The 16,126-nt window shown below is 29.3% G+C and overlaps 1 protein-coding gene and 1 long non-coding RNA gene across 2 annotated transcripts; one reads left to right on the top strand and one right to left on the bottom strand.

The window, feature by feature from the left end:
- The first annotated feature begins 5,575 nt into the window (after nt 1-5,575).
- On the top strand, nt 5,576-6,539 carry LOC121222544 (uncharacterized). The gene is made up of 2 exons (XR_005919852.1): nt 5,576-6,135; nt 6,243-6,539. It is a non-coding gene; the product is annotated as an uncharacterized lncRNA (long non-coding RNA).
- Nucleotides 6,540-8,901: 2,362 nt separating this feature from the next.
- LOC121222543 (putative serine/threonine-protein kinase) lies at nt 8,902-14,555 on the bottom strand. The gene is made up of 6 exons (XM_041103529.1): nt 14,415-14,555; nt 13,088-13,203; nt 10,501-10,711; nt 10,141-10,378; nt 9,916-10,066; nt 8,902-9,303 (listed from the first exon to the last, which is right to left on the bottom strand). The coding sequence occupies exons 1-6, from the start codon at nt 14,515-14,517 to the stop codon at nt 8,995-8,997; spliced, it is 1,128 nt and encodes a 375-aa protein (XP_040959463.1). The 5' UTR covers nt 14,518-14,555; the 3' UTR covers nt 8,902-8,994.
- Between the last annotated feature and the right edge of the window lie 1,571 nt (nt 14,556-16,126).

Below are 16,126 nucleotides of genomic sequence, written 5' to 3'. Positions count from 1 at the left end.
AATTATATTTTGTCATTTCTACTCAAAATATAAATAAAAAATAAATTGGTCATTCTATTATAAATCTCATCTATTTCTATTGTTAAAAATTAGTCTATATACGTCAACATGAGATACTCATGGTATACCGGTGTAATTGTTTGGTTATTCCATTAATCACACCACCAATTTTTAACAATAAGAATAGGTGAAATTTTTAACAAAAAGACTAATTTTCTTTTTAATCTAATATATAAGAATTAATTTACTCATTTTTCATATATAAAAAAAAAGAAGAATGTATGAATTTTACTCTCTTTTTTTCCTTTAAAAGAATAAAAAATCAAAATCTACAATCACTTTTGTTTTTAAATGGATGGAGGCCAAATCAACAAAACCTCCTACCAATCAATTAATATAAATTTATAAGTCATGATTTCTCATTAATTGGAAGGAATTGTATAATGGTGAAATCAAAAACTAATTTTGACCAACGATATCAACTTAAACGCAAGATTTTAACCACTCCACTATGTTTCTTCTTCTTTTCTTTTTTAATATTTTGTGTATTTTTAAATCACTCAAACGAAATATTTGTCCATTTATTTTTATATTAACTTTGTACCAATTAATCTTTTACATTATATTAAACTGAGTAAAAACATCACTTACTTTATTAGAGTAAAGGAAGGATCATTGGACACTTGTAGGTTCTCTTCCCTGTCCAAGACCATATTAGCTATATGGTTAATAGTTTGGTTATCCTCACTTGAGACATATCCAGTACCAATCATGCATCAAAAGCTGCTAGATACGCCTGATCAAAGTAGAACTCGACACTGCCAATGGAGTGTCTTGGAGAACTTTGATCACCTCCAAACAATCACTTTAAATCATTGTTGTAATAGGCCAATTTAGCCCGAGCCAATTAAAGTCCCAAACCAACTAGCCCAAACAGAAATCAGATAAAAGAAAATTAATAATAAACAAATAAAATCACAAGCCCAAATAAAAATTACAAGTCCAATTACAAAAAGAGGCTCAAATGACCCAGAATGAATAAAAACCTAATGGCCCAAATGGCCCACTGTCTTAAGCTAAGCACGAAACCCTAGCTCCCCATCAGTGTCGCTACCTTCCACGTGAACTCACGCCGCCCAAGGTGGCTCGTCCCAAGGCTGGCGCGCCCTACCACCATTTGCACCAAAACAGCAAGGGCCTCCGCCTCTATTGACCGCGATGCTTGCAAAAAAGGACAACAAAAAGAAGACAAAGCAGCAAACAGTAGCAAAAGAAACAGTAAATATAACATTTAAACCGGCTATAAAAGCCGCGATAATCCATGTAATAGTTGGAGATGGAGAAATATACACAAAAAAACAGAGATTTTGAAATAAAAATACAAATATCAAAAGGTGATTTATTATTATTATTATTAAATAAATAAATAAAAATAGTAAAACCTTATCGTCGGTTCGTCTCCCATCGCCGTTGAACACCACCGGCATCTGGATACCCCGAAACCCATACGGGTTCTAATGAGGATTCAAAAAGGCGACAAAGGCTGAGTTTTTTTTTTCTCAAATATTATTTTCCTTTTTTTTATTTCTAAACAAAAAAATGAGTTTAAATTTTTTTTTTAAAAAAGAGGGATTGAAAGGGGATGAAACGACCCGTTTTTGTGCAGCTCTGGCCACCGACCACGGCGATGCCGCGACGGGTCGCCGCCGACCTCTATGGCCAGATTCTAGTTTAAACCCAGAGAGAAAATGAGAGAAAGAAGGATTTTTTTTAAAAAAAAAATGTTGTTGAAGTGTTTTTTTTATTTATATAAGGTCCAATACGACGTCGTTTTGGGCCTATGCTTCAGGCGTCAAAACGACATCGTTTTAAAGATAACTTGAAAATCAACCCGCCCCAACCTGGGATCCGCGTGTTTTTTGTGGAAGGGTCTATTTGCGCTTTAGGCGCTTCCACTTTTTGGATGATTTACAATGTAGTCCTTTTCACTCTTTGCATATTTTCCACCTAATTTTATTTCGTCTTCATTTTGGTCTTAGGGCCATTTTTGGGAACAAGTTGCTGAAACGGCGTCATTTTGACATTTTAGCCCAATAACCCAACCCGAACCGCATGAGACCCGTGTATTTTGATATGAGAGGGGTTTATTTACTTTCCTGTCCCTCTTTTTTTAATTGTTTTCAAAATCGAGTCCTATTTCTTTTTTCTTTAATTTTTACCATGCAATTTTATTTTTATTTCATTTCAGTCCCTACGGAATGGTGTGTTTAAGGAATTTGGAAAAATTTCATGTTTAGTCCCTATTTCTTTTCGCGCGTTTCATTTTAATCTTTTATTATTTTTTTATTTTTTCATTTTACAATTTATCCCTTTAATTTCATCCTGATTTTGATTTAATCCTTAGCCTATTTTTATTTTTACACCACTAGTTTCATTTAAATTTCAATTAAATCCTTTATTTAATTTCAGCATTTTCATGATTTTTTTATTTTATTATCATTTGTTTACTTCTCTATCTATTATTATTTCCTTGCTTTTTATTCTAAGTTCATATTGTTCATATTCATACATATTGTTATATTGTCATTATTATCTCATTTTTTATTTACTTTATTTTATTTCAATTTTTTGTGATTCCTTTTATTATTTTGGGTATTTTTAAGTAGTGTCTTTTCAATCACATTTTTTTTATTTTACTTCAAGTTACTTTATTTATTTATTTATTTATTTATTATAATCATGTTATTATTATTAAAGTATACCTTTTATTTAATTATATATTATCATTCCGACATTCTATTCATATAGTCATTTTATATTGTTTCATCACCACTACATCATGCATTAGGTTTAGATATAACTGGTTGTTTTTATACTTTACCCCAAATAAGATAAATACACATCGTTTTAAATATTACATTTGTTATTATTCAAAAGGGGAAATTTTTAAAAAATAGACAATGTTTCGTATTTGGAGATTCAAGAAGTCGTACCCTAACTTACGGGGTTTCGATTTTCTCGTTGAACCTAGATGACTGGATATCCTTTTAAAATTAAAATGCACAAGATTTAATTAAATAATAAATTAAAAAGCAAGCTTATTTTCAAGGATTCGAGATGTTATATCCTAACTTATGGGATATGACATTTTTGTTACTTTGAGATAAGATGGCATTTTACACCCGTTTTGATTTATTTAAGTGATTTTAATTAAAAATAACATTATTACAAAATGAGATCATGCTTTTAAATTCTCTTCAAATTTTTATTTCTCGACACTAAGACATCAAATAATCAACTAGGTACCAATTTTGGGTGTCACGAGGGTGCTAGTCCTTCCTCGTGCGTAACTGACTTCCAAACTCATTTGTTGAATATTGTAGACCAAAAGAATCGTTGTTTTAGTAAATCAAACCGTTTATTAAAACGATCAAATTTCGAGGTGATCCGATCACACCTCATAAAAAAAGAGATTGGTGACGACTCCATTTTTATTTTTTTAATAAAAATTCGATTTCAGAAAAGGGTTTCGACAGTTGTCTTTTGATACCCTTGACCGTAAAAAAGAACTAAACTGTCCAAAATATTCCATAATTCAACATTAAAAAATACATCAATTTATATAATATATTTTTTAATAAGAAATTAATAGAGGATTACAACAAATTCACTACGACACTCGAATGGTCCATGTAGCACAACATAGACCGTATAATTTGGAATCATAATGTTGAGCTTGCCTACCCCAATTTCAACTCTTTTTTATATGTTATGATTAAATTTGACATTTTATCTTTATATTATTCAATCATTTTATTACTATTGTATGCTCGTGTTTCAAGCATTTTATATTTCTCTTACACTTAATCATTCATATTATATATATATTAAGACATTTGTATCATATTTGTGTGATTTTTTTGTAATAATATTTGTTAGTTTATTAAAAAATATGTTTTAAATTTCATATTAATATTAATATAAATATTAATGTGTAATGGCTTGTAACAAATATAGCTTAAAAAATATTGATGATTTTTTTCATAATTACATTTAAAAATAAAATATGAAATAATAATTATTAATTTATTATATATATGTTTAATATTATTTATTTGATGTTTAAAATTGTGAATATTTGCATACCAAAATATTCGTATTTATATAATTTAAAGTTACAAATATAATTATAGTTATAAATACTATATGTCTAAATCAACTATAATTAAAATCAAGCATTACAAACCATACATATTCGAATCAATTCATAGAGTACAATCCGACTAATAAACGTTAAATATCAAAAGCCAAATCAAGATATCTTTAGAGAGGACCTATGCATTTTGAGGTTTAAGTCAGAATAGATCTAGAGAGAAGTTGCAATGTGAGTTGATTTATGTTTTTGCCAACACTACCAAAACCTCATTGGCATACAAATTGGTAAAAATACCACGGAGGCCTTGTATTAGGTGTCAGATTGCATTTTGTCACATTTATTAAAAAAATGGGCAAAATAGTCTTTGTACATTAGATCAAAGAGCAAACTGGTCTTTTTTTTATTAAAAATTCCATTCATTTCCGCTGTTAAAAACTGGCATAGCTAATAGAATAATCAAATAGCGACACGTGGTGTGCCATGTATACCTCATGTTGACGTATGGGGACCAATTTTTAACATAATGACTAATTTATTTTTTGCTCCAACGTATATAGACCGATTTGTCTATTTTTTTTAGTAGAGAGGGCAAAATACAATTTAACTCTTAGTATAACTTTTACCAACATATATTTTATTAAGACACTTAAAATTAAGCTAATTAGGTATAGATAATGATCTGAAAAACACCTTTAAAATGAAAACAATGTACCACTCAAAGCAAAAAAGGGTACACTACTTTCATATTGTACAATAGTACAAAACTTTGATCCTTTTTATTTCATATAATTAATTATTTGTACAAAATTAACCTACTTTGAATTTTCATTTTCCAAGTAATATTAATTAAAATTAAAAGAGAGGAGAAGGTAGAAAAGGGAGATAGAGGAATCCAAGTAATTTCCAAGCAGATGAAGACAAAAAAGAGGATCAGAAATAGAAAAGCAACCTTTGCTTTTAAGACCCAGAAAAGGAGTTTTCAAACACCACATGCTTTAGCTTAGGAAATTGCGTGGTTACTAACCCTACCATTTTCTTCATTTTTTCTATTTTTGGATATTTTCACCATTATTATTAACCCTGTTTTTTAAAGTAAAAAGCTGTTTCACCCCATTCTCAATATTGCTAATTCAGTATTCCCCTTTTCTTTCCTAATTTCCCACTAAATTATATTAGTATCCATATAACTCATTTTATTATTTTAAACAAAATTTTGGACAATTTACCAAACAATGCCCAACACTTAAAAAGATAATTTAAAACACGTTTTTTTAAACATGTTTTTTCCGACCCTAATTTTGTGGGTATAATTTCATGTTTCTAGCACTAACCTTTAATGGTCAAAAGATGGAGGAAGAAGGGATTAATTTCAACCCCACATCTTCCATTTTCCCTCTTACAAAAAATAAAGCCTTTTGCCCTAAGTTTGCCTATAAAAACTACTACTTTGCTTGTTTTATGCCAACTCAAAAAGTTCATTTGAGGAAAAAAAAAAAAAAACACACCCACAACCCTTTGGCTCTTGTTATTTGATTATGACCTTCAAGCTTTGTTTTATGGCTTCAGATCTCCATAAATATCTTCCTTCTCCCCTTCTCTCCATCCCCTTCACTCAATACTTCAATCTTTCCCCCATGCCAGATTTATATATGTATAGAGAAATATGAGCTTCTTGTTGAAGATCATTAACATCAGCATCAGCACCACCCCATAGCATATTGCACTGTTCCATGCATTGTCATCAAGCATGACATGCAACCATGCATATGTTTTGGCATCCATGTGTATATCATGTATGTGCCTGGCTCCCTGTATGCCATCCGCAGAACCTATCGAACAACGATGGCATCTGTGAATGGCGTATGAGGAGTCAAGCATATATTTCTATTTTCTACATATATATCTCCATCAGTATACCTCTTTTGCAGGCTTTACTGTTTTAATCTTTTTGCTTTCCAATTAAACTGAAGGGCTTCAAGGTACTTCATTTTCCTCATCCTCATCTTCATCTTCTTCTTTAATCTTAATATCTGTTATTAGGGTTTGTTTCTTCTTCTTTGATATGACCTGGTTTTCCTTTTTGCAGAGAGACACTAATTTCTTAAGCTTCTTGCAGTCTGCAGATATTTTGATTTTGATTTCTTTTTCTGTTTTTATTAATTTCCAAGAGGATGTATGGTGAAAATCCAAAGCTTTAAAAATTGCAGTGAAACTCTTTTAACAGATCACTGACAATGTTGTAGGTTGTACATAAGTGTACCTATGTTGCTTGTAAAAATTATTGTTATTTAGTACTCAGGTCTTGTCTGATGGATTTTTCATGTGATCTCTGCTAACTTTATCTTATCACTGTGTTTTCAAATAAATAATCTCAGTTCATTAATCATTCATTTAAATTAAGCTCTTATATACAAGCATCAAAAGCAAAAGGGATAATGGAAGTTCTTATGAGTTTTAAAAAAATGGGTTCAACTTCCACTGTAGTTTGAATGAAATTTACAGTAATATGATGCTCTATCTGTAACTTTTTTTGTTTAAAAACTGTGAATAATGGAAATAAGAAATGAATTTGATAAGAGTATATCATAATATCAATCTTCCATATTATGGCTTTTAACAATTTGATCCAATTTTATATATCTTTTAAATGCTTAATAGTTTATACAGCTGAACCCAAAATAAGAGGTTGTCACCACCCCTTAGAGACATTATCAGATGAGCTAAGATTTTATCTCTACATATGCTTAAACTTGATAATCATTAACTCATATTCATCTGTAAGATGCCTCAAGCTTGACACTAAGAGATTAGTACTTGTAAGATACCCAAAAACAAGTAAACAATCATTTTCCACTTTAATTAGCAAGGCATGAAGTTCTTGAAACTGTTTCAAAGAACCATAAAGAAAAAGCAATTATAAGATTTGATCAAACCAAAACTCCGTTGAAGAAAAATCCAACACCTTGTATTTGGAATTAAAGCCAACATCACCACAGGCAATCGACCTGAAACGTTGCCACCATTCCATTTCGGGACGGCCACAAAATCTTGTCTCTCCAACCTCTACTCAAGAGAGTATATATGAGGCATGTCTAAGATGCAAAGGAGATAGTGCTTGCTATACCTTAAAGAGCAAAGGAAAAGAGAGAGAAAGGGAAAATGCAAGCGGCGAACGAGGGCAAAGAGTCTCGACATTGAGTCACTATGTTAAGCGTTAAACAAAGTGTTTTTTTATTGAATTGATTGGATGGATGGATTTGATTATGAGGTTATTGTTTCTCTTTCAACAACAATATATCAAGAAATGGGTTCCATTCATTTAATCACACGATATTCCAATGCCTAACGTTGTGCAGGTAGCCAGGTATACGATTCTGGATATGTCAGGTGGAGGATTGCAAGACTCAGCACAACACATGAAACACCATGCATCTTACTTACCCATTCATTTCATTGACTTAAATCTATCAAACGTCGAAAAAGTGTATTATGGGATGCACAAATGGATATACAGATAACAAGTTTCAATGTATTTGAGTTGCCCATTGCATCCATTATATTAGCACTTATATTAACAATTATTTAATGTTTTTTAGGGTTCAAAAAAAGCTGAAAGGGTATTTGTTAGGAGAAAGTGCAAAGGACTATGATTATGGGGGGGGGGGAATCTGAGAAAAAAAACAGAAAGGAAAAATAATTGGACCACCCTTCGTTTTGTTTGCTATTATTATAAATTTGCTTTCGTTTATTCCTTTCTCAAAGTCCTTGTTTTGTGATTGGGCAGCAGGAATACTGCAATTACAGTCAAAGCAGGTCAAAAGGGACAATTGGGTCAGGCATGACAAAAGGACCTTGTTCCCATATTTCTTTTAATGTTTTCTTAATTTTTTATTATATAAATTTTAAAACATTAATAATTTGTATCATCATATAAATTCCCAAATAATTGTAGAATTTGTATATACCCGTTCTGTATTTATTTGAAATTTAAATTAAATTGTAATAACAAAAATAATAAATACTTATCAAAGTATTATATTTCGATATTTTTCTAATTCGGTCAATTTCTACCTACGTAAGTTAAGGATTTAGTTTTTCTTCTTTTTTGTTTTTTTACACCTTTTGAATATTTAATATTAACTTAAACGGTAGTTTTTAAATTCATTCATTAAGTTATAAGAGTGTTATTTTTAAAATATTATGTGGCAAATATATTATCGTAAGTGTAATGTTGCGTTAGCTATACCATTTTTATTAGCGAATTTAACAATTATTGTTCAAGTCAAAATTAATTTTCTTTTTAAGTATAAAAATTAAAAATGATTAAATATAAATGCGTAACTTAATCATAGTAAGAGGCTAATTAAAAAATAAAATAATTTGTTTTGGCCAATTAAATATGTAACATGTACAAGCCTTCAATTTTTATTATATCAAATTTTTTATAACAAAATACTTAAAAAAAATAAACACCTAATTAATAAATCATAAAAAGAAATTGGTTAGTGCTATTCCTAATTGAGTTAATACTTTTTGGTTGAAACTCACATTTATTCAGGTTAACATAATGCTTAGAACAATTAATTTATTCTCGAATTTTGTCTACTAAAATTTTTATTATTAAATTTGATCTTTTATATTTTTATAAGAAATTATGGGGTAATTATTTAGTAAATCCTTGAAAATTTTTGAACTTCATAAGTGGGGTTTAAATTTCACCATTTTTTAAAATTTTTTTTAAATACATGGTAAAAAGAAGCTATTTACAATTTATCATTTAAAAAAAAGTAAGAAAAGTCAATTTAATATCTCCTAATAAAAATATATAATATTCCTTTTTATGAAGTTTGAAACTGAGGGCTTAACATTTTGGAAAAGCTTGAAGAAGATGAACGTGGATTTCCAATTTTAACATCCATGATATTGGTGATGAGCCCCGGGTCGGATATCTGCATGTTCCGAATATCGATTTCGTTGCACATCATCTTAACAACGGTGGACATGTTGGGTCGAAGCCGAGCTTTTTGTTGCACACACATTAACGCTACCTTGAGGAAACGATCCACGTCTTGTTCCGAGAACCTCATCTCGTTCAACACTGGATCCACCATCTGCACCAACTTGTTTGATCTGTACATCTCCCATGCCTTTCATCACAAATATTCAAACCATAAAATTATTATGAATTGATTGATGTAAATGGAAATTTTTACTTTATTCTTCATTAATTTTGTATTTTAAATTACTTCAGCTAAGTGATGCCAATTCTCTCACTTAAATTACAAAAACAATTTTTTCCCCTTAATTTCTTGGTTTTTCATATACATACAATATATTTAAAAACTCTACAAGGAGTTAGTTGAGTCTTAACTTAATTGGTATGAGCATTATTGCTAATATAGAAAGACGTGGGTTCGAGTGTGTTAAAGCGCATTTTCCTCTTGTTTATGAGTTGAGGAGAGTCTATGAGTAATTCTAAATATTGTGTCAAAAAAATAAATATGATCAGACTCAATAAATCTTTAATGTCAATTTTTTCCATTTAGGAGGGTCGAAACCCCTGCTGGTCCTCCGACTATGTCCTTGATCACTAAATGTACGATAAATAATTTAATTTTATTTGTAATAATGTTACATCATGTAATTGATTCATGATTATAAAATCATAAATCATCGTCAATACATCAAATATTTCATTATGAAAGTTTAAATTTTTAATGTTTCATAAAAGAGGAAAAAGAAGAAGAAGAAATATATACCTTTTGTACAAGAAAGAACTCGCCAACGTCGGGATCAAAGTCAATTGCAGTTCGACCACTCACAATTTCTAAAAGTAGTACTCCAAAGCTATAAACATCTGCTTTTCGTGTTAAGCGTCCACTCACAGCGTATTCCGGAGCAAGATAACCTCTTTAATAAAAAACAAATTAAAAAAAAAGAGAGAGGACATGGGAGGAAGAGAAGATATATATATATATACTTACAATGTACCAGCAACTCCAGTAGTAAGGTGAGTGACACTATCGAAAAAGAGACGAGAGAGACCAAAATCAGAAACTTTGGGGGCGAAATTTTGGTCCAAAAGAATATTGCTAAGCTTTATATCTCTATGCACAATATGTGGCTTCACCTCTTCATGAATGTAGGCAAGTGCTCGACCTATCCCTACTGCTATTTCTCTCCTTGCTTTCCAACTTAGCATTGCTCTATTTTCCTCCCCTCCTACCACACGTCAATACATGCCAAATTTATGATTATACTGAAGTCTCATATACACATACATTTAAGGTACTAGTAAAAGTAATTATATGAACACGAAATTCTAAAAATAGAAAGAAATATACCAAGTAAGATATGAGCTAGACTGTTGTTTTCCATGTACTCATAAACCAGAAGCTTAGAGGATCCATCAATACACCCACCATGGAGCTTTACAAGATTTTTATGTCTAATATTTGAGATGGAAGCTATTTCAGACATGAATTCCCTGTCCCCTTGCTTTGATCCAGCTGATAACACTTTCACTGCTACTCTTCTTCCATCTTCCAGTATTCCCTTCAAGTTCCCAATCCAAAACAATGTTAGCCATCAAAAAATAAAAAATTCTTTTTTTTTATAAGCCAAAAAAGTTTACCAATGCCCGACTCATTTAAAAAAAACAGGCCTTAGTATTTTGTTTAAATCCATTTTTCAAACTTATATTTTTGTTCAAACTCTTCTGTTTTTTGAACAAGAGCCCAGCCTATGGACAAATTTGAGTTTAAAGTAGGTTCCGACCCATCGTGGCGGCTCAAATAGTTGAGTGCAACTCTGTCTTTCGCTATCATAATAATCACCATGAAAATTACAGTTAAATGCTTTAAATATATTGTTTAAAATGAATTTATATTGTATTATTTAGGAGAATGTTAACCAGAGGTTTGTGGCAATGATTATGATAACATTCATAGGACAAAAACATATTAAATTTAAATATTTTAACAAATTAATAACTAAATAGAACTCGACCAGCATCATTCAAGCAGACTTTATTATTTATAATTTTGAGACATTAGAGAGTGATAATGGTTGCATTTGATGCCATCGATCACTTAGTTGTATTGGTAATCTATTATTGTTGATTGAGTCTTAATTCGATTAGTATGAATATTATTGTCAACAGGAAGACGTGAGTTCGAATGCACTGAAACGCATTATCTTCCTTATTTATGAATTTGAATGCAATGCAATATATTAAATATTTACATTATTTAACTTAATTTCAACAAATGGAAGCATTAGTTAGGAAAATCTATAATTATAATAATGAAGAATCTTTTGTCATTTTTAATATATTGAAGGAAAACATTTCAATGTATAATAACAACTATATTATTAATAAAGTGGTTGGGAGACCAAATTTAATGTTAGTAGATGAAATGATATAAGCTAAATTGAACGAATAAAATAAAATTCTAAATTAGATTAAAATAATTTTATAAGACAAAAGACTACTTTTAATTGGATTTATTCATTAAAATATTCATGACGAAAACCCGCCCTACCCAAGCAACTTCAATTCTTTTATAAGGATAAATTATTAAAATAGTCACTTTTGTTTGTTTTAGGTTACATTTTAGTCACTTATGTTATCATGTTATAATATTTTAGCTACTGAGTCGTTATAATTTCTAGTAGCGGTGTAACGGTAAGTTGACGTGGCACGTTAAATCATCATTTCAAACGAAAATTTTAAGTTAAATTCTACAATTGATTCCTATATTTTTTCGTTTTGAGCAATTTAACTCTTTTTTCATTTATGTTCTTTTAACTTTTTTTTCTTTATTTTCCATTCTCTTCTACTTCTCCTTCCGTTTTTCTCCCTTCTTCATTTCTTTTAACGTGGTTTTTCTATATTTACCATTTGTTAAAACTAGTCCACAAGCTCGCCTCACTCGAAAAAATTAAATTGTTCAAAAAAAAAGTATAGGGACTAGTTTTAACAAATGGAAAACATAGAAAAACTATGTTAAAAGAAATGGAGAATGGAGGAAAACAAAGAGAGAAGCAGAAGAGAATGAAAAAACAAAGGACAGTTAAAAGAACATAAAAGAAAAAAATTAAATTGCTCAAAACGAAAAAAATATGGGAATCGGTTGTATAAATTAACCTAAAAATTTTGTTTGATTTAACGTGCCACATCAACTTACCGTTACACCAGTAACGGCAATTAACGACTAAGTGGCTAAAATGTTATAACGTGATAACATAAGTGACTAAAACGTAATATTTCGAATATAAATAACTAAAATGTAACCTAAGATAATAAAAAATGACTATTTTAATAATTTACCCCTTTTATAATGGATGCTTTTTAAAACATCAATTAATAATTTTTATTATAATTATTATAATTATTATAATTTATTGCTAACACCTAACCATAATAAAGAAGTCAATGAATGAACCTTACTTTTTTTTCTTTAATTTTCATAAAAAATAATTAATAAGATAAGGGTTTTTTAAAATAGTGAGTATTTGGTATTTTGGCAGTATACTCTTTTTATTTTACAAGTAGTTTTAAAAAATTGATATATATATATTAAAATATCTATTTTTTTAAATATTTTACTATACGGACATTTGTCAACCTCTAGTTTTAAAACTTCACCTACGATGTACCAAATATTTTCACATTCTAAAATATCCAAAGGCTAGTAATAATAATTAATCCTCACGTTCTAGAAATTTTTCGAAAAGATAAATAACCGATCACAAAATGTGTTTTATTTTCATGAGTGATGATCAAACTCCACCACACAATTAAGAGCCGAACTATCACGAAAGACCTCGTGATTTAAAATATATATTTTAATTATTAAAGATGAATTTTAAAAGAGAAAATTATGAGGATTTTATTTTATTTTTTTCTAAAAAAAAAAGGAAAACTACCTTATAAACAAAACCAAATCCACCTTCGCCAATTTTATTGGAAGATCGAAATCCATCAGTTGCAATTTTCAATTCATCATATGAGAAAGCTTGAAGGTTCCAAAGAGCTTGTGAATCTGTGGGGACGTGAAATTCCATCATCATAAAATAATAATTAACCTAATTTGTTTTTTAAAAAATTAAACTTCCAACTAACCATAAATAAATAAACAATTTTTTAAAAATATATATAAAAAAAGAGAATATTTATATAAATAAATAAATGATGATGGTGACCCATGATATGCATGAATAATTTATAGGAGAGTCAACTTAAAGATAACGATACTTTAAAATTCAAATATTATGTAAATAAAAAGAAAAACATATATATATATTTTCTTTTTAAAATCAAATTCCATTTAATTTTCTTTGTATTTTTTAAGATAATTTTCTTTATATTCATTACCAAAAAAATTTAGGCTTCATCACTCTTTTGTCTTAATCTTAATGATTTGAACTTTTGTACAAACTTGATGAAATAAATCAACATACACTGCATTATAGATATGAATATATATATATACACATAAGAAAGGGGATTGTATGAAACTAATATGTCATTCCTTAAAAAATTATAGAATGACATATCAGATTTTTTCTCTTGATTTTCAGTTTTTTTTTCTTTAAAAAATTCAAATCAAACTAAAAATGCTAAAAATCAGGAGGAAAAATCTAATATGCCATTCTCCTATTAAAAAGGAATAACGATGACGTGAAATCGCAGTTTCATGCAACCTTTCTCATATACATATATATTTTGGATATTCTCATTTGCTTAAGTCTTAGTTCATTTGACATTTTTGTTATTGCATTAATATAAATATATGAATTTGGACAGGTTTAAACATATTTCTTCTCTAATTTAAGGATTGAGAAGAGTATAAATAAAAGCATACATTTTATAAAAAAAAAATCTTTTTGCAATGTTTATATTGAATACCATAACTAAATAAGAACAAAAACATGTAAAAGTACAAGAGAAATTAAGAGAAAACCCCACTTTATAAATGTATGTATAAAAAAAATTTAAGAAAAAAAAAAGAGTAGGAGGAGGATTAAGAGGAAGAGTCTAGGCTTGTTTATAAAATGAGCAATCGGTTTAAGGTGGGTTTGGATGGGCGATTGGGTGCGGTGCGGTACGTTTAACTTACTTTTTGTCTCACGCTACAGTATTGCTACAGTATCTAATCTCACTGCCACCGTTGTTTTTACATTAACCGCAAATAAACGCACCGCCCATCTAAACTCACCCTTAGTCTTCTAAATTTAGTTTGAATGTTGGTACCTTGTTGATGGGAAGCGTTTTCCGAAGAGGAGAGGCAGTTGAAGCTTGAAAAACAAAAATTCATGATTTTGGATGACATCTTTACCGTATAGTTCTTCTCCATTCATGTGAGTAAGCTTTTTCACGAAGAGGAATTTCATTTGAATGCGAAGACGCCTCAAAACTCTTGTATTTATATATGTATATACATAGCAATAATTGGAGGGAAAATATAATAATTTGGGTATCATTTAATAATACGTGTAATTTAGCCATCAATGGAAACCCATGGATGACAAAAGCAATAAATGGAAAGCACAACTAGAAATTGGACGGTTGTGATCTTTTTGTTTACATTTTGGACACCCTTGGATTGGATTTATTAATCAACGTGATGGGCACGTGGGGTGGCGGCCGCTGTCTATGTTGATATATTTGATCATCCAATTTGGTTTTGATTTTTTCTTTTATGGGTTTTAGTTTTAATTTTTAATATTTTCAATAATTTTGACTTAAATTCACGGAGACCAAGGATATCTATAACCAATTATGTAGTAGTTAATATACGAAAGTCCAAATATATAAGCTCCGAAAAGTCTATGGAAAATTGGTTGGACAATTATTATCAAAATTTAACTGAACTTAGAAGTCCGGATTAAACTTTAACTCGATTGGTATCAATATTGTTGTTAATGTAGGAGGACGTGGATTCGAGTGCGTTGAAGTGCATCATCCTCCTATTTAAGAGTTGAGGAGAGCTATGAGTAGTTCTATGCAGATATGATAAAAATCTATAATGAGATTTATGTTCCAAAAAATTGATTTGGAATATAAAAATTTGTTTCATATTAATGTAATCATATTCTAATTTAGCTATTTTAGGATGGTTAGACCTTACCGGCCTCAAGACACCGATGGGAATTGGGTCACACAATATGAATCTATGTCAAACAAGTGTTTAATGAGAGCTTTAATCACCGTTTCATACAAATCTAAATTTTGATTTAACTGAATACGTAAAAAAAATTAAAATAAATTATCAATATTTAAGAGAGTAATTTTTGCATTTTCAAGTCTTAATGCCACATGACCCGAATTGTTGTTATCATCCATCCGAGCAGCGACAAAGATATTTGCTCCCGTATGTTGTTGCTCTTTAAACACAGGCATAGATCCAACACAAGAACAAAATTGTTGACAATATATATATATAATTATTCCCAATAAATTGGGGGACAAAATATTTTTGATAAAATAAAATTTAAAACTTATTTTTTCAAGGGATAAATATCAAAATTATACATGAATCTTGATTTAATGTGTAATTTGATACATGAACTTTAATTTAGTGCATTTATACATATGAAACTTTAATTGTAATTCAAACATATATATGAAACTTTAAATTTGATTCAATCAAGCACATTTAAATAAATAAATACATCAGTTTATTTTTATATGGATAAATATAATTATTTCTATGTGCAATATACAGACATAAAATGACAAACAATCAACAATTGTGTTAATAATTTATAAGAACTGGATCAAAATCAAAATTCATGTGTAAAACTACACATAAAACCAAAGGTCATGTATAATTTTGATGTTTATCCTCTTAATTTTTAGGTATTCATTTCTTTAACAGTTATTTTTTCGACATTTAATTTTTTAATTTATCAAATAGATTATTTTTGTAATTATTCTTTTTGAAGGTAAAATTGTGTAATTGT

This window comes from Gossypium hirsutum, chromosome D10 (assembly GCF_007990345.1).
Source record: "Gossypium hirsutum isolate 1008001.06 chromosome D10, Gossypium_hirsutum_v2.1, whole genome shotgun sequence".
Taxonomy (NCBI): domain Eukaryota; kingdom Viridiplantae; phylum Streptophyta; class Magnoliopsida; order Malvales; family Malvaceae; genus Gossypium; species Gossypium hirsutum.
Note: the sequence above shows the minus strand (reverse complement) of the source record. Positions and strands in the feature narration are given on the sequence as shown.